At 36.5% G+C, this 22,185-nt stretch overlaps 3 protein-coding genes across 6 annotated transcripts; 2 read left to right on the forward strand and 1 right to left on the reverse strand.

Moving 5' to 3' along the window:
* The first annotated feature begins 213 nt into the window (after nt 1-213).
* Nucleotides 214-2,949, forward strand: trappc4 (trafficking protein particle complex subunit 4). Its single transcript, XM_058799329.1, has 5 exons — nt 214-399; nt 738-912; nt 1,702-1,805; nt 1,903-2,029; nt 2,147-2,949. Exons 1-5 carry the CDS (start codon nt 225-227, stop codon nt 2,223-2,225), a joined length of 660 nt encoding a protein of 219 aa, XP_058655312.1. The 5' UTR covers nt 214-224; the 3' UTR covers nt 2,226-2,949.
* Nucleotides 2,950-3,095: 146 nt separating this feature from the next.
* slc37a4a (solute carrier family 37 member 4a) lies at nt 3,096-22,060 on the reverse strand. 2 transcript variants are annotated; one of them, XM_058799324.1, is made up of 9 exons: nt 21,785-22,060; nt 8,013-8,267; nt 6,360-6,592; nt 5,866-6,109; nt 5,300-5,458; nt 4,616-4,701; nt 3,927-4,040; nt 3,523-3,661; nt 3,096-3,335 (listed from the first exon to the last, which is right to left on the reverse strand). In XM_058799324.1, exons 2-9 carry the CDS (start codon nt 8,158-8,160, stop codon nt 3,169-3,171), a joined length of 1,290 nt encoding a protein of 429 aa, XP_058655307.1. In that variant the 5' UTR covers nt 8,161-8,267; nt 21,785-22,060; the 3' UTR covers nt 3,096-3,168. The 2 variants fall into 2 exon arrangements, with proteins under 2 accessions (XP_058655307.1, XP_058655306.1); XM_058799323.1 differs by lacking the exon at nt 21,785-22,060 and adding an exon at nt 10,340-10,478.
* Nucleotides 8,274-15,688, forward strand: si:ch211-261a10.5 (potassium channel subfamily K member 13). 3 transcript variants are annotated; one of them, XM_058799327.1, is made up of 3 exons: nt 8,274-9,576; nt 11,961-12,168; nt 14,122-15,688. In XM_058799327.1, the coding sequence occupies exons 2-3, from the start codon at nt 12,096-12,098 to the stop codon at nt 14,943-14,945; spliced, it is 897 nt and encodes a 298-aa protein (XP_058655310.1). In that variant the 5' UTR covers nt 8,274-9,576; nt 11,961-12,095; the 3' UTR covers nt 14,946-15,688. The 3 variants fall into 3 exon arrangements, with proteins under 3 accessions (XP_058655310.1, XP_058655309.1, XP_058655308.1); XM_058799326.1 differs by lacking the exon at nt 8,274-9,576 and adding an exon at nt 10,906-11,832 and having other exon boundaries at nt 11,971-12,168; XM_058799325.1 differs by lacking the exon at nt 8,274-9,576 and having other exon boundaries at nt 10,906-12,168.
* Nucleotides 22,061-22,185: the final 125 nt, after the last annotated feature.

The raw sequence follows: 22,185 nt of genomic DNA on the forward strand, positions 1-22,185 counted from the left end.
GGTGTTATGGGAATTGAAGTTTTCCAACCATCGAACTATCAAAAGTGTTTATTCGTTCACAAAAATACTCCGCAATAGTTATTAATTAATTAATTATTATATTAAAAATAATAATTTCTAGACAGCATGGTATGCGCTGTTTATAACATTTTTATTGCTGTTATTTTATATTTTCCCTACGTAACAAAGTCACATGACTGCCCCGCTGACAGACAGGAAGAAAGATGGCGATCTTCAGTGTGTATATTGTCAATAAGGCCGGAGGACTCATCTACCAGTACGATAATTATGTACCTCGAGCTGAAGTTGAAAAAACATTCAGCTTTCCGCTTGATTTAGTTTTAAAGATTCATGATGAGAAGGTGGTTGTGTCATTCGGACAGCGGGACGGGATCAGAGGTGTGTGTGTATACTGGTATATATGGTTTATGAGGACACAAATGTGTATAATAACATGGCTACTACAACGTAAACATGGTTTATGAGGACACTTCCTGTGTCCCCGTAAAACAAAAGGCTTAAAAAACATACAAAGCGGTGTTTTATGAAATTCAAAAATTGCCAGTAGTTTCCTGTAAGGGGTAGGTTTAGGTGTAGGGCGATAGAAATACAGTTTGTACAGTATAAAAACCATTATGCCTATGGAGAGTCCCCGTAAAGCACAAATTTAAGTGTGTGTGTGTGTTCATACACAGTGGCAGTTCAGCATGTGTTCAGTCTGTGTTTCTCGTGTGCAGTGGGTCATGCAGCTCTGTCCATTAACGGGGTGGATGTGAATGGTAAATACACGGCTGAAGGGAAGGAGATCCTGGAATATCTGAAAGATCCTGCCAACTATCCAGTGTCCATCAGATTTGGGCGACCTCGTCTCACCTCAAATGAGAAACTCATGCTGGCCTCAATGTTTCATTCGTGAGTAGATTTCATTAAACAATAATTTAACCCATTGCATAATGTCGTTTCAAACATGTATGTTGATCTTTAGTCATTGAAACACATTAGGAGATGTTCTGTAGAACACAAAAGTGGATGCCTTAACAACACAACTGTATGTTTTTATTTTTGTATACTTAAATTGTGTCATACATAAAATACTCTTGACTGGCCAATAAACCTATCAATCAATAAAAAGGCACCATTAGGATTTAAATAAGAAAATACTGAGGAGTCTAGGATTGGATCATTATTGAAGTGATTAATATATTTCTGCAACAGTTCTTTTAGCCCTAACTGATAGAGTGTGTAGCTTTTCATTTCTTAAACAACCGTGTTGGAAGACGAATCCATGTGCATATTCAAAGATGACGAGATTCATTGGACCTAAATTGTGAAAATGTGGTTCAGTGAGCATGAGAAATCATTTTCATGTATGAATTGGCACCCACAGTGTCCTGAGCTTAACCCTATTGAAAGCCTTTAGGATGTGCTGGAGTCAACATTACAGAATGGTTCAACTCTCTCATCGTGGCCAAAATTTAATGCAACTCTTGGAAAGACAGTCCAAGAAAATATTACAGTGTGTGACCTTTTTTTTGGCCAGGCAGTGTATTTTATTATATGCACTGCCATACAAAAGTTTGAGGTCGGTAAGATTTTATTTAGTTACTTTATTTAGTTTTTTTTAAAGAGAGTCTTTTATGTCCACCAATGCCAACCTGCATTTTACCTGCGATGATTGATTATTTTCTTGTCTTTTCTAAGGCTGTTTGCCATTGGATCACAGTTATCACCTGAAGTTGGCAGCTCGGGCATTGAAATGCTGGAGACAGACATGTTTAAACTGCACTGCTTTCAAACACTCACAGGTCTGTTTTTCTCTTGTTGTAAGGGCAAATTATATTTAGTCATAGAATGTAAAACCACGGTGATTTTGACAGAACTGTTTTTTTTTTCATTTTGCAGGTATAAAGTTCATTGTATTGGCTGACCCTCGACAGTCTGGTATTGATGCCCTCCTAAGAAAGATTTATGAGATTTACTCAGACTTTGCACTAAAGAATCCTTTCTATTCTTTAGAAATGCCTATCAGGTGTGTAACTTTTTTTTTTTTTTTTTTTTAGTTATAATTTTGTGCTTTGCATGCAGTCAAATTTGTTGATTTCCACAACGGTGTTTTGTATAACAAAAAATGCATAATTTCTTTCAGATGTGAGCTTTTTGACCAAAATTTAAAGAGTGCCCTGGAAATAGCAGAGAAAGCTGGAACATTTGGACCCGGGTCCTGAACTGTACTTGCATTGAGTGTGTTCATTCACCTGACAGGATCTCCAGATGCTCTGAGGTCAAACTTATCCAGATTTCCAACATCTTTAAGGAATATGAACAAGAGTTTTCCTCAAGCTCAAACTATTTACCTTAAAGACAACTATGACTGGTTAATTTACATTTAGTCTTAAAATTACGTCCCAAATTTACAGTGAGAAACATATTTCACAACCTTTGTAAATAATGTACATGGACACAGTTTAAGTTTGTAATGTGCAGAACGAGACGGAGCAGCTCAAGATGCTCAATACATGCTCATTGAAACATGTTTATTAGTGTCTTTCTAAATGAAATTAAATTTACATGTCATTTGCTTTCTGTCAGCAGAATATGAAAAGTCTACTGTATACCTTGGATCAGTTTCTGAAGTTTGGTCTTACTTTTTATTTATATAAACATTGTGCTATTAAACATTCATGTGATATAACACATTGTCATATTTCATTAGACACGTTTATGAATTTGTAATACTGCAGATACAGAGGTAGGACCTGTTTTAAAGCCCTAAAACGGATGGAAAGTACACAAAATAAATTGTTGTTTTACCTGTTTTAATAGCAATAAAATGTTAAGAAATGGCTTTAACATGTCTTAACCAAATGACAAAGTTGTGCAACGTAAGCACTAAGTGAGCAGATTCAGAACAATGTAAAATACGGTCATCCGTTTTTAAAATGAACAGAATAAATAACATGATGTGCAGAAAGTGACACAACATGGTATGCTATTTCATATATCACTAAAAAAGTGTAATACCTTAGGAATAGACATCCACAGGATATCCACAGTGAATTAATTATATTTCATACTCACAAAAGTAAAACCCTAGACAAGTTGTACCCTTTAATTTTCATACCATATCTTAAAAACGAGTTAAAAGACATTTAAATAATACTCTAATGTTTAGTCGGCCTTCTTGGGTACACTTCCCATCTTGGTGCGGATATTCCGGAGCAGAAAGTATCCAACTGTGGTGACAGTACAGGTTATCTCTGCTACCCAGAATGCTGTGTTCCAGCCATAGTGTTTAGCAATGGTGCCAAATGGCAACCCTGACAGGAAACCTCCAACTGCCAGCAAAACAAACGCAAAAAACTCATTAGTATTTTTTGAAATGGGCAAATGGTTAACATGTAACTTTTCTTTGGGAATGAGATTATATACTAAAGAAAAACCAAAGTAAAATTCCAAATGTAACTAATGGAAAATTAGGTTAGTACAAATTTACTTCTGCTGTAAATTTGAGAAGATGCTCACCGTTTGCCATCAGGGCCACAATGGCGTGAGAGGTCCCACAGTAGTTCGATGGAGCGCTTTCATTCGCAAGAACTCCAAACAAGGCAATCGGTCCATAGGAGGAAAAACCAAAAACAGCACCCAACAAAAGAATCCATACCTGTATGTAAATTGTAATAAAACCAGTACATTATAGAACCCATAAACCCAGTCTTATTTCCTGCATTGACGTATTTCCCATTGCAACAGAAAGTTTGGGCAAAACATGTGGTCAGGTTTGTCTTAAAAAAAACAACAACATCCAGTAGGGTTTAGATTAATGTCAAAGTCAGTAATATAATTCGCTATTGCACGATGTGGGCTGCGGGTGGAATATTTTCTGCCAGTTTTGTTCATTTGTAATGTGTAAGTGATACTGAACTTACATTTGAGCTGTGTGCTGTGACAGTAGTGCGGAAGAGGTACATGGAGACACACATGCCAGCCATCATGGAGAGCAAGAGCCCATGGCGAGGGTTACCATACAGACGCAATCCATGCTGAAATTAATGAGAAATTAAAGAGAATGAGAAAATGCACCACCTAAAGGTCAGTGCAATATTTTTTATTCAGCAATTATTGTAATTTATAATTCCTATTTTAATAAATGCTGTTTTTTTTTTTTTTTCCCATGAAAGATTTCTGAATCACAGTTCCTACTAAAATATTAGGCAGCACAACTGTTTCCAACATTGATAATAAATGCAAATGCAACATTGATAATAAATGCAAATCAGCATATAGAATGATTTCTGAAGGATCATGTGACTGAAGACTGGAGTAATGATGATAAATTCATATTTGCATCACAGGAACAAATTACTTTATTATTGTTTTAAAATATTTTTAAACTATTTTAAAATATATTCCGATTTAGAATAGTTTTAAATTACAATAATATATCACTGCATTTTAGATCAAATAAATCCATTTATTTCATTCATTTAAACACATTCCAAAAAACACACCTCTACTTCTGAATGGTAGAATATAAACTAATATTCCGAAGAAAACATGGTTTGTCATGAATAGTATAAAGATTTTGTATAAATATATATTGGTGGTATAAACGCACCTTTGCCACAGCTCTATCTGACAGAAATCCTGCGGCTAAACTACCCAGCAGTCCTCCAATCTCCAGGGCACTCATAAAGGAACTTCCTGTTAAAATCAACAGCAATATGCATTTCAGTCCATAGCCCAAAAGTCTCATCACACCCTTAGCAGACCATTTCTGAAAGAGGACAAAAAATGTGAAATTGTGCCTGATCTTTTAAGTTAAGAGTGCACTGTACTATGAAATTATGAAAACATAGACTGTAACTTTCAGAACTGAAATGTCTTCACACTACAAAACACTGCCATTGACATCTTTAAGGCCCTCATTAGATGACACTAGAGGCCTGTCCACCTTATTGTGCAATGCTTGAGTAAGCTATTTTCTGTGAATGTGCAAAACTTTTGATTCATTAGCTGCTATAGGTTGAAAACTAGAAGAAAAACAAAGCGTGTTAAATTACTAAACAGTAAATCTATTTGCACTACAAACCAGTGTGTTTTTCAAACTAAAATACGATAAGATATACCAATTTACAATATTAGGCAGCATAAAGGCCAGTGTTTGTACAGCTAAAATAACAGACAACACAGAAACCTTTGCACATTCATGTTAAAAATTGGCTGCACCCGCTCTTACATTAAAAATAAGGTGGATACTAAAAAAAACTTAAAACTCAATACATTAGACAACACACAATACCCATTAGAGCTGACTGGCCCATGTCCTGGATAAGGAAAAGTTGCCCCCAGTCAGTGTAAGCAGTCTTCGCCCCAAACACCACCAGGTATCCCAATGACAACACCCACAGATATGGAGAAAAGATGAACTCTTTGAAGGTGCTTTCATTTTTGCTGGAGCCTGAAATCAGAGGTAGATACCAGATGGATCAAATGTACAACTGTTGTTGGAGAACAGACACAAAAGTCCATTAGTTCAACATGAATGACCTTCGATGGAAAAACATGAATTAACACACAGGCCTAGTAAAACACACCCCTTTGTACTCTGTTTTGGTCCAATAGTTCATTCATCAAAGAACTAGCAAGTGAAGCCTTTTATCTAAAGCAGACTTTCACAATAACATAGAACAGCAATATATAAGCAAAACTAGCCATAATAAACAACTAAGTATGGAAAATGAAGATGACATGAAACCACATTGCCAGTTTGAATTCCTTAATGTCATGTATTTCCTACTGAAACAGGATATTCAGTTAAAATAATTATACAAATGCATGTGTGTGTGGATGGGGAAGTCCTCATACCTCCTTTGCCTTTCTTTGCACCAGCTTCGATATTTGGCAGGCCAACTTCACTGGGCTCATTTCGGATGATGAGTAGACAGAAGATGGACACGACCATGCAGGTTAGGCCAGAGATGGACAGTGTGAACCTCCAGCTGTAGCTTTGGGCCATCAGTGTGGCAATTATAGGCCCGAGACCCCCAGCCAAATTCATACTACAAGACAGCACTGCCCACCAGGTCCCAAACTGAGATGGCTCAAACCACTATTTAAACAAAAGAATCGGTTAATTTCAAAAGCATCTTTAAAAAAAAAAAAAAAAACATTACTGGCCCCAAACTTTTCAATAGTAGTGTTTTTTTCAAAAGTTTCAATAGTAGTGTTTTCAAAAACCATCTGAGTTCCCCAAGGAACATTTTATTAATCTATGAAGAACCTTCTGTGCAATGGAAAGGTTCCATGGATGTTAAAGATTCTTAATGCAAGTCCATGGATTACAGGGATCAGATCCATACCTTGCGTAGTACTTTTGCACACGGTGGCCATCCTAGACCTTGACCCAGTCCATTCAGAAACCACAGGCCTGAGAACACCGCCACAGACGAGGACTGAGAGAAAACCACATTGATGCCGCCAACCATAAACAGCCCAACAGAGAAAAGCCATCGTGCGCTCATCTGATCGGACAGCACACCGCTTATGAACTTGCTAATGGCGTAGGCCAGTGATTGACTGCTAGTGATAAGACCTGCAGTGCACAAAGAAGAAATAAATATTGATTAGACTTCAGCAGAGAGTTAAGAATCACTCAAGAATCACATATGGGTTTGCAAAGATAGGGCAAAGTAACATCTCTTCAGACATTATCACTCCGCATTGGCTTAAGGACTGTAAAGACTTCAGTGATAAAGATGAACTTAATCACTGCTGATAAAGTAGATCCCGGGCAACATACCAAACATCTCATTGTAATAAAGAAAGGCTTAAATTGTGTAGATGTAGCTGCATTTTAAGCTGTATAATATATTTCATATTTTATGCATAGTAATGACTAACATTTTTTACAAAGCTAAACTAAAAATACATTTCACTGGTGTAGACATATCACAGCCTCTAGTCTCACAGGGTAACCTAACAGATGATGCAAGTGGAAAATAGTTGAGACTAATTTAGCTTTATATATATATATATATATATATATATATATATATATATATATATATATATATATATATATAAATTTTATTATTTTTTAAATGAAATTTTAGTTAGGTAATGTTTCTTAACAGGGTGGAAAGTGTACGTGCATATTGTAATATAACACCAAAAAGTTTAAAATAAAAAATCCGTATTAAGACATAAGATGTTTTTCTAGTTGAATTTCTCAGATTAGGATGTCACACCAGAGGAAGTGATGTCATAATTTAATATTTTTAATATGTTTAATATTTTACACTTGCAATTAATACACGCTAACAGGGTGGAAAGCAATATACAGTAGCAGTAACAGCAGAAGACAGTACAGTAAAAAAACATACTGTTCAGGATGAGGTTGATAAGATAATCTTTTTAATATTTTTTTTTTTCAGGATTATTAACAGAATCATAAGTTTAAAAAAACATTTATTTGAAATATAAATGTTTTGTAACATTATAAATGTCTTTACTCTTACTTACTTTCAATTTAACACATCCTTGAATAAAAATATATATTTATTTACAAAACCATCTTACTGACCTCAAACCTTTGAACAGTAATTTTTAATAGAAAAATTAATTCAAAAAAGAAATTTTAAATTTTAAACTGATTTTTATTAAATGTATAACATACTATATATGTATCTGTTTATGACACAAATTTCAATTAAAAAAAAAGATGATACCTCCTCTAAAATGAAAATTATTACACTGACTTCAATAATGCATTAACAATGACTGGTAGTGTATATTCAAATATTTGCATTATTTTCTGCCAATATCAGCTAAATCTAAAATTGAACTTTTTTTTTGTCAAGGACAGAAAAGGCACTGCATGCAGAGAATTACGCAATGCACAACTGCCTCATTTACTGTAATTCAAATTAATGCATGTGTGAAAGGTTATAAAACATGTGTGGCCACACAACAGAGGAAAGACAAAGTACAGGGCACTCGTCGCACATGCTCACCTAGATCATCCTTATCCAGCGTGATCTCCTGCATTACAGAGGGCATCACGAAAGAGAACGTCTTCCTGTTAAAGTAATACAGCGTGTAGCCCACAAACATGGCCAGGAATATAGTTGTTCGGTAGTAGCCATATCCACTCTTCGCCATGGTTGGCACAACTTTTAAAACGATTAAGAAGGAAGCGTAAGGGTCTTCTTCAGCTCGACACAGGAGTTACCAGGAGCATCTGAGGGCTATGAACTCAACGTGTGGATCTGTGAAACATGAAGAACTGGTGAGGTCAGGGGAAAGAGCTGTAATCAAGGCAGGGTTAATGGTCAACCTGGCAGAGATCTTTGGAGTGTTCTCCAGCAAACAACTGCTTTCAAGGGAACAGTGTTAGGGGACGGACTGTAACATACTCTATTGAACTAAAACACAGTGTGCCACTGACATTTCAATGGCAGCAGATCTACCGTAGCCAATGTGTTTCTGTTTTTTCTTTGTTGTTGTTTTAAACGTGGGTGTTATTGAAGATCCCCTAATCTGAGGAGTTTAATAATTGACATAGGGGTCTGTATGTGACAGCTTTATAGATTTGACCACTGGTGGTGTGTGTTGTGCAAGAATCATTGTACAATGACGATCTCTCTTCAGGGGCAGAGCACCAAATGTGTGCCACCAACAGCTCAATGTTACACTCATACTGTATGTCTGATTAAAACTTCTAAACTGTGTAGCCTAGAAATATTGTTTGTTCATTCTGAATCAAATTTATTCCCCCTGCTGAAAAAAACAATAGAACCCTACCCAAAACACAATAGAAAATTTAATAGTTTTAATGGTTATAATGGGAATTGTATTGGTTTTAATGGAAACTATAATGGTGTCTATTCTATTGGTGGGATGTTAAATCCTTTTGGAAAAATGCCCAAAACAAAATACAAAAAGGAATTTTGTAATGGTTTTACTGGAAAAAGCTAATGGCTTATAATGGTATTTTAATGGAAACCATTGGAATTTCTGTGATGGTTTCTATTGGGCTTCTACTGTTTTTTTTTTTGTTTTTTTTTTTGTTTTTTTAGCAGGGCCATGCTTTCTGTCTGACCAGATTTTCCACCGTTTTTAACATTCTGAAAAACCCATCTTTTCTAACTGCAGACGTTCATCAGATATCTTCACTAATTTGTTTCAGACCACTATAGATGCAGTCACATTAGCAACATTTTTGTTTTTGTGAGATTTCGTTGGCAAAATATTCTGTTTTATTAATAGTGTAGCGACAAACTGTGTTACATATACATACATAAAAACATGTTTTGTATTTTCCGTTTTAATTTAGATTTTTTTTTTAATTTGAGTAATTTTGTTGTTGTCACGCAATAGGCCTACTCCGATCACGCGGATTCAAACTGAAATAGCCCGCGAAATTTCGCTGCACAACGGTTAAAATTAAACGTTTATGCCACATAGCTCGCGCTTAACAATTTTGTAGATGACAACACCACGAAAGTGATCTATACGATCTATACAAGTAGAAATTGAGGTCCTCGGCCATGATAACTTTTTACAAATCGAAATATTGTGAGTATGAAAATTCCAAAATAATGTGAACACACCGCCATTTGAATTTTATCATACAATGCTGTATTTTATCGCATCAACACGAAACCTAGTATGGGGTCATCATTAGCAATACTGAAGCTGTCTAATAAGTTTGGGGGCCACCAAAATTAATAAATATGCATATACGTTTTTTATTATTTTGACGACACTGTCTGCTTTTAGATTCATTTGGTAGTCAATAATTGGTCTTGGACCTTGTCTGTCCGTCCATTTTAATTTGAAAACCTTCCTTTTGGATCTCCTTCTACTCGCATTAAATCACAAACTGCCGTTATCAGAAATAATTGTGGCGCATGGCATTGTCTACAACAGCGCCACTTATTGGTCAAACGTTATAAGCAGCCTAAAATCATAGGGACAGTGGTAAATCAAATGCTTATCCTGTTTATTCAGATGACATTGAATAATTTTAATGTCCACATTGCTGCTTGCATTTATGTTTTGTGTTTGTCATCCACAGACCTGACTGTCATACACCATTTGTACGGGTATTTCTCGTCCTTTTATGGTTAAAAGTTTGTAAACGCTGCATAGTGCACAGCGAGCTGGTTTGATACTGCAGCTCGCAAACGTGACAACACAATCAGTAACACAACTATCTAACTTACAAGTCTCAGTGGCCTTCACTTTGAGTTATAAGATTAGTCGAAGGGACAATGGAGGTTTTAAAAATGTCATAACAGAAACAACGAGTTAATAATGAAAACAATAGCATGCCTACTTCCGTGAACAAGGTTGCCTTTCGGATGTCTGTTCCAGCAAGCAAAGTTTTCATTAACCCTTTATCCACGACCAAAACATGTCGATCCGACACACTGTCCTTGGTAAATGTTCATGTTACGTTTAAACGGTGATTTTTATTTGATTTATTGTTTTCCTTATGATCAGACATTACTAGTTGATCTCGTCTTGATGCTGCAAATCCTGAAATACTAGTTAAACTAGTCAAAATAGTCAATTGCTGCCACCTACCGGACGAGTTATAGAACAGTTTACAAGAGTAAAACATTGAGGCTTATTATAAGATCATATTGTTCAAATTCTGTTATGCCATCTCTAAAGGATGGTTCTGAAGCGGTTTTATTACATGAAATTGTACATTTACACAGACTGTTTAATGCGGGACGAAATTAATTTATACAGAAATTACAATTGCAGAAATACTGTACTGTTATACAATTGTTTTTAAAAGCTAAATAGCCTTTTGTGTCATATAGGAATATCTACATTAAATGGTGAATCAAAAATATTGCATATTAATATTTCATTCATTTAAAGAAAAGAATGATTTTATCAGCAAGGATGCATTAAATTGATAAAAAGTGACAGTATATTCGTTACAAACGATTTCTATTAAAAATAAATTAAATCAAAGAATGCCTGAAATTTTTTTTTATCACAGTTTGCTGCTTTTCCAGCTGTTTGCAATATTGATGATAATAATAAGAAATGTTTCTTGAGCAGCAAATCAGCATATTAGAATGATTTCTGAAGGATCATGTGACACTGAAGAATGGAGTAATGGCTGCTTCAGCTTTGCCAAATTCAGCTTTTCCATCACAGGAATAAATGTATAAAACTTATTTTAAATTATAATAATATTTCACAATATTATTGTTTTGCTGTATTTTTGATCAAATAAATGCAGCCTTGTTGAGCATAAGATACTTTTTTCAAAACAAAAAATCTTACCAAATATTACATTTTTAAGCTGCTTGGACCTTCTCACAAGCTAGTTAATTAACAGTAGGCTATAGTTATTAATTCAACAATTAGCTGAGGCTTTCTATTAAAGAGACAGTCCCTCTGAAGTGAAGGTTCACAGAAAACCTCCTGCAAAGTTTGAACCTATAACCTCAGATCTTCAGCCAAATCAGTCAACCATGTGTGACAGTAATGACCGCAGGGCAATAAAGCACAATTATGTGAAGTGTACATAAGCTGTGGAGAGGGCAAGGATGATCATGTTTGACTTTTGCTTTACTTAGCAGCCAGCATAGCATTTTCTGCAGCAGCTTCTGAATCTGAACTTTTGAGGATCAATAATAATAATCAGTCACTTTTAAGAACAGTGTGATAATAGAGATAGAGGTAATAAACATTCAATTTGACGTTTGGATTGTTGACTGGAAGTAATGCAACCAAAGACCTGCTGGTTGTGTCATCTTTTTACATTTTATTTCTCAATATTAATGGTGCAGTCAGATCATTCTGGTAGGTCCAGGATAGGCTGCGGCTGCATTTGGTCTCATATCAACATAGACTTCGCCCGAATATTCCTGTTATGGTTTGTGATTGTCTTCTATGCTTTATTTGGGGCTGCTGTCTTCTCGGCCCTTGAGAGACCTTCAGAACTGGAGGCACACTGCAGATGGAACAGACAGCTGGCCGAATTTGTTCAGGATCACCGGGTTCCCTCGGAGGACTTGCGTGAGCTGCTGGGACACTATGAGGAGGCCATTGCCGCCGGGATTCGGATGGAAGCACGGAGACCTCGATGGGACTTCTCAGGAGCTTTTTACTTTGTGGCAACTGTAGCCAGCACTATTGGTAAGTCTGAACCTGTCTGGCTGCTTTGTCTGGCTGTCTATCTGTCTGTCTATCAATCTATCTGTCTATTGTTCTATCTATCGTTCTACCGTTCTATTTATCATTCTGTCTGTCTGTCATACTATTGTTCTGCCAGTGTCTATCATTCTGTCTGTCTGTCTGTCTATCTATGGTTATATCGTTCTATCTATTGTTCTATCTATCGTTCTACCATTTTATTTGTCTGTCTGTGTCTGTCTGTCTGTCTGTCTGTCTGTCTGTCTATCTATCTATCTATCTATCTATCTATCATTCTATTGTTCTATCGTTCTATTATACTATCGTTCTGTCAGTCTATCTATCTATCTATGTTTGTCTATCCAGCCTTTTCTGAAAAACAGACAAAACATACTTTTTTTTTTTACTTTCCACATAATCTAATAATTGTATTTAGTTATTAAAAATCACAATACAAGTTGTAAATAATTCACCTGTGTGGTTGGGTGTATGTGGTAATTAGCCACTAAAGCAATTCTCTTTCTTGACAGAAAGTTTGTTTATTCCTCCTACGTGACCTTTTCTCTCCATGCATTTGTCCTTGTGTTTGAAGAAGCATACTAATAATTCTCCCACTTATAGACTACATATAGTCATTAGCCTTTGGAAGAATCAATATGTTCATACATTTCAGGGTAGAATAACTGTTTACAAATGATAACAATCTTTAACATCCTTGTTTTATTATCTGTGCTGTGCTTATCTTGTAGTGGTGAAATAGCAAGAAAATCAATTTCCTGATTCAAATACCCAGAGCTCACATCATAATAGCTTGTAATCATGGATACATGTAAACAGCTCTTAAAATGTACACTGTCCAATATAATGTGTAGTGTGTCAGTACACAAAGTGGAATCTGTAAATGTCATCTTGCTTGCATAACACAACTGATTGTTACCTAAATATTATCGAATGAGCAACTTAAGGTTGATGAAAATCTTGATTTTGTTGCAGTAGAACTGTACTATAGTTTCCCTTTTTTCTTGTAATTTCACTCTGTCAATATTCATTGTTTGTAGTCTGTCATTACACTTGTCAGACTGAATTCAGAATAGCATACTACCATACCACTCTTAGTATTTCTACTCATAGTAGTTTTATATTGCAGTGGAGAAGTATGTTTGTGCATTCCAGACAGGTTTATCTGTCTGTAAATTTGTGGGATTTACGGTGACTTCCATTATTCCAGTAGATGATGAAAAGCGACCGTTTTTTTTTTATTAAGCCAATGAATCTTTCTTTCCTTCTTTCAAAAACACTGATTCATTCAAAAGCTAAACAACAACTGAAGCATGAGTTATTCACTCATCATTCACTCAACTGAATTGTTTTAAAACACTGATTCATTCAGGAACAAAACACTTTTGCATGTCAGTTGATTCAGCTTTGAATTGTTTTTTGTGAAGCAAAATAGACAAGTATAAAGCTTTGATAATCATTCTAATTCTATGAGAATATGGAAGTTGCTATAATGATAACAACACAGAGGAACAATATCACTGGAATCATTTTAGAACAGTTTTTTTTTCAGCTGATAAAAACACTGAAAGCTAAACAGAATCCTTCCAACCAAGAGCTCGAACACTTAAGGCCCGTTCACACCAACAACAATAACTACATCGTTCACACCAATGGATGATAATGTTCTGTTTACTATAATGCGTGCTTCAATTTTGTCACCAGTCACTTTAAATGGTCACTAATTTGTTGTGGGCACTAATATAGTTATTGTTATAGTTATCTTTATACTTAATCCTTTTAAGTGTGAACAAGCCTTAACTGGCAACATTGTGTCTAAATTGTTGCAAAACCAAAATCGAAAAATATTCACCAAATCTAAATGGAAAAAATATATTATCAAACCATTCTTTACTCAGTTGTTCTCTTTCATTAGCTACATTTCTGTGTCCATATCAGGTTTCGGGATGGCAGCACCCGCTACACTGAATGGAAAAATCTTCCTTATCTTCTATGGGCTGATAGGCTGCGCAGCCACCATTCTGTTCTTCAACCTCTTTCTGGAACGCATGATAACGCTGATTACATTCCTCACACGCAGATGTCGAAAGCAAAAACAAAAAACTAAGCTGAGTAAAAGACACATTGTCCCCAATTTGAACACACAACCAGAACATGGAGAAGAGCAGGAGTACTGGAAACCTTCTGTTTACTATGTAACCCTCATTTTGGCAACAGTTGCCATTCTGGTGAACTGCGGAGCATCAGGTCTGTACTCAGCCATGGAGGATTGGAGCTACCTAGATTCTATGTACTTCTGCTTCGTGGCTTTCAGCACCATGGGTTTTGGGGACATGGTGAGCGGACAGAAGGCCCACTATGAAACACGTTGGGTCTACCAGATAGCCAACTCTTTAATGATCATCCTTGGCGTGAGCTGCACCTACTCTCTTTTCAGCATCGCTGCCATCATCATCAAACAGATGTTGAACTGGATTTTGGCCAAGCTGTTCAGCCTGCATTGCTGTCGGTCTCAGGGCTGCTGCTTCATCACAAGTTTGAAAGTCAAAGAACCGGCCAATCAGCAGATACAGAACACAAGCAACCATCATGGCACCCGTCATGTGGTCAAGGCCTCTCTCCCCTCCAAGAGCAAGTGTAAGTGTGCCAGCACTGCAGTAGAAACTGTGTGCCAGAGCTTGGACACAGCAAACAGTGGCCCAACCTTTGAACACGAAATCAGAGATTCATACCAACTTTCGAAGGATGATGCAAGTTTTTGATGCTCTCAGCAAGAACTGTCACCTTAGTCATCATCATAATGTGCGGGAGGATGTGAGAACAGTTGCAATGTCAATTCATCATCAGCAAGAGACAAACATCAATGCAAAGCCAGTACTGTAAAAAATCTGTACGTAAAAAGAAATGCAGTGAAGACTTATAAACAGTAAGCTACAGTATGTAAAAAAATATATTAGATTTAATAGGTGAATGCATTTCATTTTATTTGGAAGTTAAAAGTGTAAATTACCTTGTAATTTAGGGTGCAAATCTATGTTATAGATTTAACATATGTACTTTACTTTTACAGTAAAATTATCTTTATTTTACAATAAAGGACATTCTGAACTAAATTAAATCTCCAACTTGTGAAGGGAAATGTCACGCTATTAGTTTTTGTAAAAACATTAATATACTTGTTTGTTTCACCATAATATCCCCACAATGCAATGAAATTGTAAAAATATTGATTTAAAATGAACTAATTTTATTCATTAATAAAAAGGTCAAACTCTTAAACCAACCAGCCAGTTCTGAAATAAATAAATTAAGGTATTCTGAATTGGATTTTTCATTTATTTCCCTTACCTGCAGTCATTAGGTCCTATCATTCTATCATATATCATTCTATAACATTTGAACAAGTTTTCCAGCCTATATTATTGTTAGTTTATAAAATATATTTTTTATTCAAAATGTAAGTTAGAAATTGACTTAAAGATGCACATAATTATTTCAATGAGGTCTATGTACATCTTTGTGCCACCTGTATTATCATGGTGGTAATTAGTGCATTTTAAGTTAAAAAGGAGATTTTGGTAGTTGAAGTAGATTGGTATAGAGTATTAAAATTATATCACTTAATGAAACAGTTATACAGTTGTATATACAGTTATACAATGTGGAAAAAAAAAATTTGATCCCCTGCTGATTTTGTACGTTTTCCCACTGACAAAGAAATGATCAGTCTATAATTTTAATGGTAGGTTTATTTGAACAGTGAGAGACAGAATATCACCAAAAAATCCAGAAAAACGCATTTAAAAAAAGTTATAAATTGATTTCCATTTTAATGAGTCAAATAAGTATTTGACCCCTTCGCAAAACATGACTTAGTACTTGGTGGCAAAACCCTTGTTGGCAATCACAGAGGTCAGACGTTTCTTGTAGTTGGCCACCAGGTTTGCACACATCTCAGGAGGGATTTTGTTCCACTCCTCTTTGCAGATCCTCTCAGAGTCATTAAGGTTTCGAGGCTGACGTTTGGCAACTCGAACCTTCAGCTCCCTCCACAGATTTTCTATGGGATTAAGGTCTGGAGACTGGCTAGGCCACTCCAGGACCTTAATGTGCTTCTTCTTGAGCCACTCCTTTGTTGCCTTGACCGTGAGTTTTGGGTCATTGTCATGCTGGAATACCCATCCACGACCCACTTTCAATGCCCTGGTCCTGACGGTACGTGGCCCCGTCCATTGTCCCTTTGATGCGGTGCAGTTGTCCTGTCCCCTTAGCAGAAAAACACCCCCAAAGCATAATGTTTCCACCTCCATGTTTGACGGTGGGGATGGTGCTCTTTGGGTCATAGGCAGCATTCCTCCTCCTCCAAACACGGCGAGTTGAGTTGATGCCAAAGAGCTGGATTTTGGTCTCATCTGACTACAACACTTTCACCCAGTTCTCCTCTGAATCATTGGCAAACTTCAGACGGGCTGTACATGTGCTCTCTTGAGCAGGGGGACCTTGCGGGTGCTGCAGGATTTCAGTCCTTCACAGCGTAGTGTGTTACCAATTGTTTTCTTGGTGACTATGGTCCCAGCTGCCTTGAGATCCTCCCGTGTAGTTCTGGGCTGATTCCTCACCGTTCTCATGATCATTGAAACTCCACGAGGTGAGATCTTGCAGGGAGCCCCAGTCCGAGGGAGATTGACAGTTATTTTGTGTTTCTTCCATTTGTGAATAATTTCACCAACTGTTGTCACCTTCTCACCAAGCTGCTTGGAGCTGGTCTTGTAGCACATTCCAGCCTTGTGTAGGTCTACAATCTTGTCCCTGACATCCTTGGACAGCTCTTTGGTCTTGGCCATGGTGGAGAGTTTGGAATCTGATTGATTGATTGATTGATTGCTTCTGTGGACAGGTGTCTTTTATACAGGTAACAAACTGAGATTAGGAGCACTCCCTTTAAGAGAGCGCTCCTAATCTCAGCTCCTTACCTGTATAAAAGACACCTGGGAAATCAGAAATCTTGCTGGTTGATAGGGGATCAAATACTTATTTCACTCATTAAAATGCAAATCAATTTATAACTTTTTTGAAATGCATTGTCCTGGATTTTTTAGTTGTTATTCTGTCTCTCACTGTTCAAATAAACCTACCATTAAAATTATAGACCGATCATTTCTTTTTCAGCGGGCAAATGTACAAAATCAGCAGGGGATCAAATAATGTTTTTCCCCACTGTAAGTTGTGAGATAATTCCATAATACCAGAAACATTGTCGCAGAATTTTTGCTGCCAGTTTTTACCGTAAAAAAAATTATTATATAAGAATATTCTTTACAGTGCACACAATTTTGAGTAGAGAGTTATTTAAATGGACACACAATTCAGAGAATATACATTTAATTCATTCATAGCGGAATACATTGGTTCTTGTTTTTTGCCGATGGTCCATCTGGAAACCTCCAAGATGCAGTCTTTCTTGACTTTGTACTTCTCTGTGAGGTATTTTCCATTAAATCATCACAAAGGAGACAAGCATCAGCCATTCTCTATAACTTGAATCACCAAACCACAAAGCGGTGGCCAAAAATGTGTTAGATATCATCATGTTTCCAATACACTGAGTCATAGCACTGAATGGCAATTTAAAATAAGTGGAGGTGAAAAGTTGAAACAAAAAAAAAACCTTTTTTAAAAAAAAAGACATTTTGATGTGGAAGAAGTGTATGTTACAAAGACACCATAATTCATAAATAACTTAGAGCCAATGCCCAGTGCATGATCCACTGTCTTGTCCATTTTTTCAGTGCTGCATGGACTGCAAAACCTCACTAAAAGAGTAGCGCTGAAAGAGCAGACCTTAATGGCTCTTCAAATCTGGTCCTGAGGGCCACTGCCCTGCAGAGTTTAGCTCTGACCCTGATCAAACACACCTAATCAACATCTTCAAGATAACTAGAATATCACAGGTAGGTAAGTTTGATCAGGGTTGGAGATAAATTCTGTAGGGAAGAGATTTGAAGAGCCCAGCTTCCCACCTGACTATGGTTGCCAAGTCCATGGTTATCCTGTAGAACAGGACTAATTTTACACTTGCTATTTTTTTTCCTGCAGGTTTAATGCCGAGTTCACACTGCACGATTTTAGCCCGATTTTTCACTCGCCGACAGGTTTTGATAAATCGCCGACAAATGCCCGAAATCGGAGGCAAATCGGTGCTCGTTCACGCGAGTGACAATTGCACAGTGAATTATCAAAGACGCGATCTGAGAGAATCGCCGACGCCCGTGAAATATTTGGCATGCTAAATATCTGGAGCTGGCGCCCATTGGTTTGTCTCCTGTATTAACAGCGTAAACCACCCAATCACAATGCGCTATAGACGAAGCCATGAAGTGTTTTGCTCCGCCTATAAAGAACGCTTCACTCCCAACTTCTTCCTCGTCGGCTTTTCCCACGTTTTCACAGCAGCTTTATCAAGAACAGGCTTGCTCTGCAGTGAGTGATGCGGCGTAAAGAGCCAGGCAGCAGGAGGAGAGGAGAGCAGTTGAATCGGTAAAGTGCTTGATCGGGACTCGCACCGGAGTCAGGCATCTATCCTGTGTGCGCGCGCAATTAGTGCAGAATACGCAAACACTTTTTAATAAAAACGTAAATTCGTCCACCGCGATTTTTTTGGCCAAGTCATGTCAAGTGTGTTCATAGAGGTTTCCATGGGCCAATGTGAATAAATCTAGATTTAAATTCGAAAAGACACGATATTGTCAGACCTGACGTTTTTTTATTATCCAAAACAACTATGCAATGATACATATCTACACTACCAGTCAAAAGTTATTGAACAGTAAGATTTCGAATGTTTTTTTTAAAGAATTCTCTTCTGCTCACCAAGCCTGCATTTATTTTATCCAATACAGCAAAAGCAGTAATATTGTGAAATATTTTTACTATTTAAAATAACTGCTTTCTATCTGAATATATTTTAAAATGTAATTTATTTCTGTGATCAAAGCTGAATTTTCAGCATCATTACTCCAGTCTTCAGTGTCACATGATCCTTCAGAAATCATTCTAATATGCTGATTTGCTGCTCAAGAAATATTTATTATTATTAATGGATTATTTGATGAATAGAAAGATCCAAAGATCAGCATCTGAAATAAAAAAAGTTTTTGTAACATTATACAATACACCATTCAAAAGATTGGAGTCAGTATAATTTTTGTTTTGTTTTTTGGGAAATAAATTATGGAAATTAATACTTTTATTTAGCAAGGATGCTTTAAATTGATCAAAAATGATGATAAAGACATTTATAATGTTACAAAAGATTTCTATTTCAGATAAATGCTGTTCTTCTGAACTTTCTATTCATCAAAGAAACCTGAAAAAATATATACTCAGCTGTTTTCAACATAATAATAATAATAATAATAAATGTATTTTGAGCAGCAAATCACAATATTTGAATTATTTCTGAACGATCATGTGACTGGAGTAATGATGCTGAAAATTCAGCTTTGATCACAGGAATAAATTACATTTTAAAATATATTCAAAAAGAAAACAGCTATTTTAAATAGTAAAAATATTTCACAATATTACTGTTTTTGCTCTATGTTGGCTCAAATAAATGCAGACTTGGTGAGCAGAAGAGACTTAAAAATAATAAAAATCTTACGGTTCAAAAACTTTTGAATGGTAGTGTATATCATATATATATATATATATATATATATATATATATATATATATATATATATATATATGGTGGTGGGCCACCAGGACCAAAAAATGCCAGGGCCGATTTTTTGTCCCAGTCCAGCCCTGCATCGGTGATGACCTTCAGCCAATGAGAGACCAAGATACAGGGCAGAGGGAAGTTCGGGGAGGAGTTATAGACCTGAATATCAGTATTTTAATAGATATATACAATTATATCATACAGAAACAAGCACAAACATTTGCTTGACCAGCCGCAACATCAACATACTGCAAAATTATTATTTTCCTCTCTTTGCAGAACACACAATCCCTGTTACCTGCATCTCCCACCTGTATAATCTGTTTTTCTTTAGCTGGAAATTTGCACACAGACAATTTGCGAGCTTTATTTTTTTTTAATACTTCCAGTCTTGCTCCAGAACTCCGGTCTGATTCACTCGGGTTCTCGCGTTATTTCCTTATCACTTCACGCGTGTGTTTTGTTGTGAAATGTAGTTTGCGGATCAGACGATTGTGAAAGCCCCTGTCGCCGATCCATTGTGCAGTGTGAACGCAGCGACTGAATGCTACCCCAGATAGTCACGCAGTGTGAAAACAACAGCGATCCGACGAGTTTGAAAATCGTGCAGTGTGAACTCGGCATTAGAGATCCAGTTATCTGCAGAGATCTATACCTCCTGCGCTCCATCAAGCCACGCTGTCATCACTCAAATTAACGATTCAGAATTTCTAGCATGTGTGTAAGACTCCAATACAATTATAAAGTAATTATTTCATCACTAATAAATCTTTCAATGAGTAAAACTGGCTGTGTCTATAGTATTATAGACTACACAACATTGTTATATTATTTTCAAATTAATTTTTAAATTATTATTATTTTAAATTATTGTCCCTGGACCAGTAGGGTACTCTTGTAATAAAGTAGCGGTGGCCAGGACAGCTTTTAAGGATCAATTCTGCTTAAAAAGATGCAATCTAATCCTGTTTACATTAAATAAACCAAGCAGGTTTAAGCTTACAGACCCGTTGCTATGACAGCAAGTCTAGGATGAGCTTCTAAGAACCAAATGATCCAAGATCAAGCGAAATCGTCAACAATCAAATCCAGCTAACTGAGTTAGTGACATACGAAGAACGGACCCCAGATAAAGAGACAGAAACTACAGATTGTCAGGAACATTCAACATCATCACAAACAGGTAAACTCATCTACTCATTAGTCAGTTTGTATAGCTATATGCTCAGGATTTTAAACAAATACTGAATGGTGTTGTTGTTGTGCAACCGTGGTGTAGTTATAAATCATAAAGGTTGTGTTAATTTGTGAAAATTATCATGATGAACAAATCAGAATAAACTTTTATTGTTCACAAAGTTTATTTTCTACAAGACTCCATGAGAACCAGGTGTTAACTTCTGGACTGGCCTACAAAAACACATCATCACTGGAGCACACTAATGGTAGGGGCAAACATGAATTGTGACCCTTATTGACCCAATACATCGTATTGGTCAAAATTATCTATTTTTCTTAAATGCCAAAAATCATTAGGACATTAAGTAAAGATCATGTTCCATGAAGATATTTAGTAAATTTCCTACCTAGTAAATTTTATTTTCTCAGGCTACTGGCCACCATTAACTAACACCTGAACAAATTTTCACATTAGTTAACCTAATGTTAATATAAGATAAGCGTTGCTCGTTAAAAACAATTTTAATTCGGTAACTTAATTCAATAAGATGACAAAAGTCGTTTGAAACGGCAGTGCAGTTTACCATGGTAAAGTTCTGTAACCGCCATGTTGACGAGTAAATGTTACTAATGTTAGGTAAACTGGTGTGCAAAAATCTGACACAAACACACAGACAAACGTACATATAATTTTACCTTGCTTGCTGGTCTTATTCTCTCACAAGGTGCATCGACACACAGCGTAGATGTTCTCCGGAGCTCTCCCACTCTCGCGGGTTCATCCCCGGCGCTGCCCCGCTGCTTCCGTGTCTTCCTCGGACGCGAGTGGCGCGGCAAGGCGCGACTCGATAAAAAAAAAAACAATATAGAACCCATTATATATACTATCTACAGTGGATGCGGACAGTAAACTGATGCCCTGGTATATTTCTGACGTGCAGATGTACTCCAAGCGCTCGCGCTGTTTCTGACACGAAGTACAAACGGATTTTCAATCATTAGAAGCGATGTAACACATCCAGTAGTCAGTCTCAAGCTGTTGCGGAGTTGTAGACACGGTGTAGCTCAAATTGTGTCAATCCAAATGTAAAAAATGA

The sequence above is a fragment of the Onychostoma macrolepis genome, chromosome 15 (assembly GCF_012432095.1).
Source record: "Onychostoma macrolepis isolate SWU-2019 chromosome 15, ASM1243209v1, whole genome shotgun sequence".
NCBI lineage: Eukaryota > Metazoa > Chordata > Actinopteri > Cypriniformes > Cyprinidae > Onychostoma > Onychostoma macrolepis.

What these genes read in the sequence shown, in the direction of transcription:
- trappc4 (XM_058799329.1), top strand. Translation starts at nt 225, where the DNA reads ATGGCGATCTTCAGTGTGTATATTGTCAATAAGGCCGGAGGACTCATC. An exon ending in ACAGCGGGACGGGATCAGAG is followed by an intron (nt 400 to 737) that starts GTGTGTGTGTAT and finishes TCTCGTGTGCAG; the next exon opens with TGGGTCATGCAGCTCTGTCC. An exon ending in TCTTTAGAAATGCCTATCAG is followed by an intron (nt 2,030 to 2,146) that starts GTGTGTAACTTT and finishes AATTTCTTTCAG; the next exon opens with ATGTGAGCTTTTTGACCAAA.
- si:ch211-261a10.5 (XM_058799325.1), top strand. Translation starts at nt 11,754, where the DNA reads ATGCAACCAAAGACCTGCTGGTTGTGTCATCTTTTTACATTTTATTTC. An exon ending in AACTGTAGCCAGCACTATTG is followed by an intron (nt 12,169 to 14,121) that starts GTAAGTCTGAAC and finishes TGTCCATATCAG; the next exon opens with GTTTCGGGATGGCAGCACCC.
- slc37a4a (XM_058799324.1), bottom strand. Translation starts at nt 8,160, where the DNA reads ATGGCGAAGAGTGGATATGGCTACTACCGAACAACTATATTCCTGGCC. An exon ending in GTGCAAAAGTACTACGCAAG is followed by an intron (nt 6,110 to 6,359) that starts GTATGGATCTGA and finishes TTGTTTAAATAG; the next exon opens with TGGTTTGAGCCATCTCAGTT. An exon ending in GGGCCAGTCAGCTCTAATGG is followed by an intron (nt 4,702 to 5,299) that starts GTATTGTGTGTT and finishes TGATTTTAACAG; the next exon opens with GAAGTTCCTTTATGAGTGCC.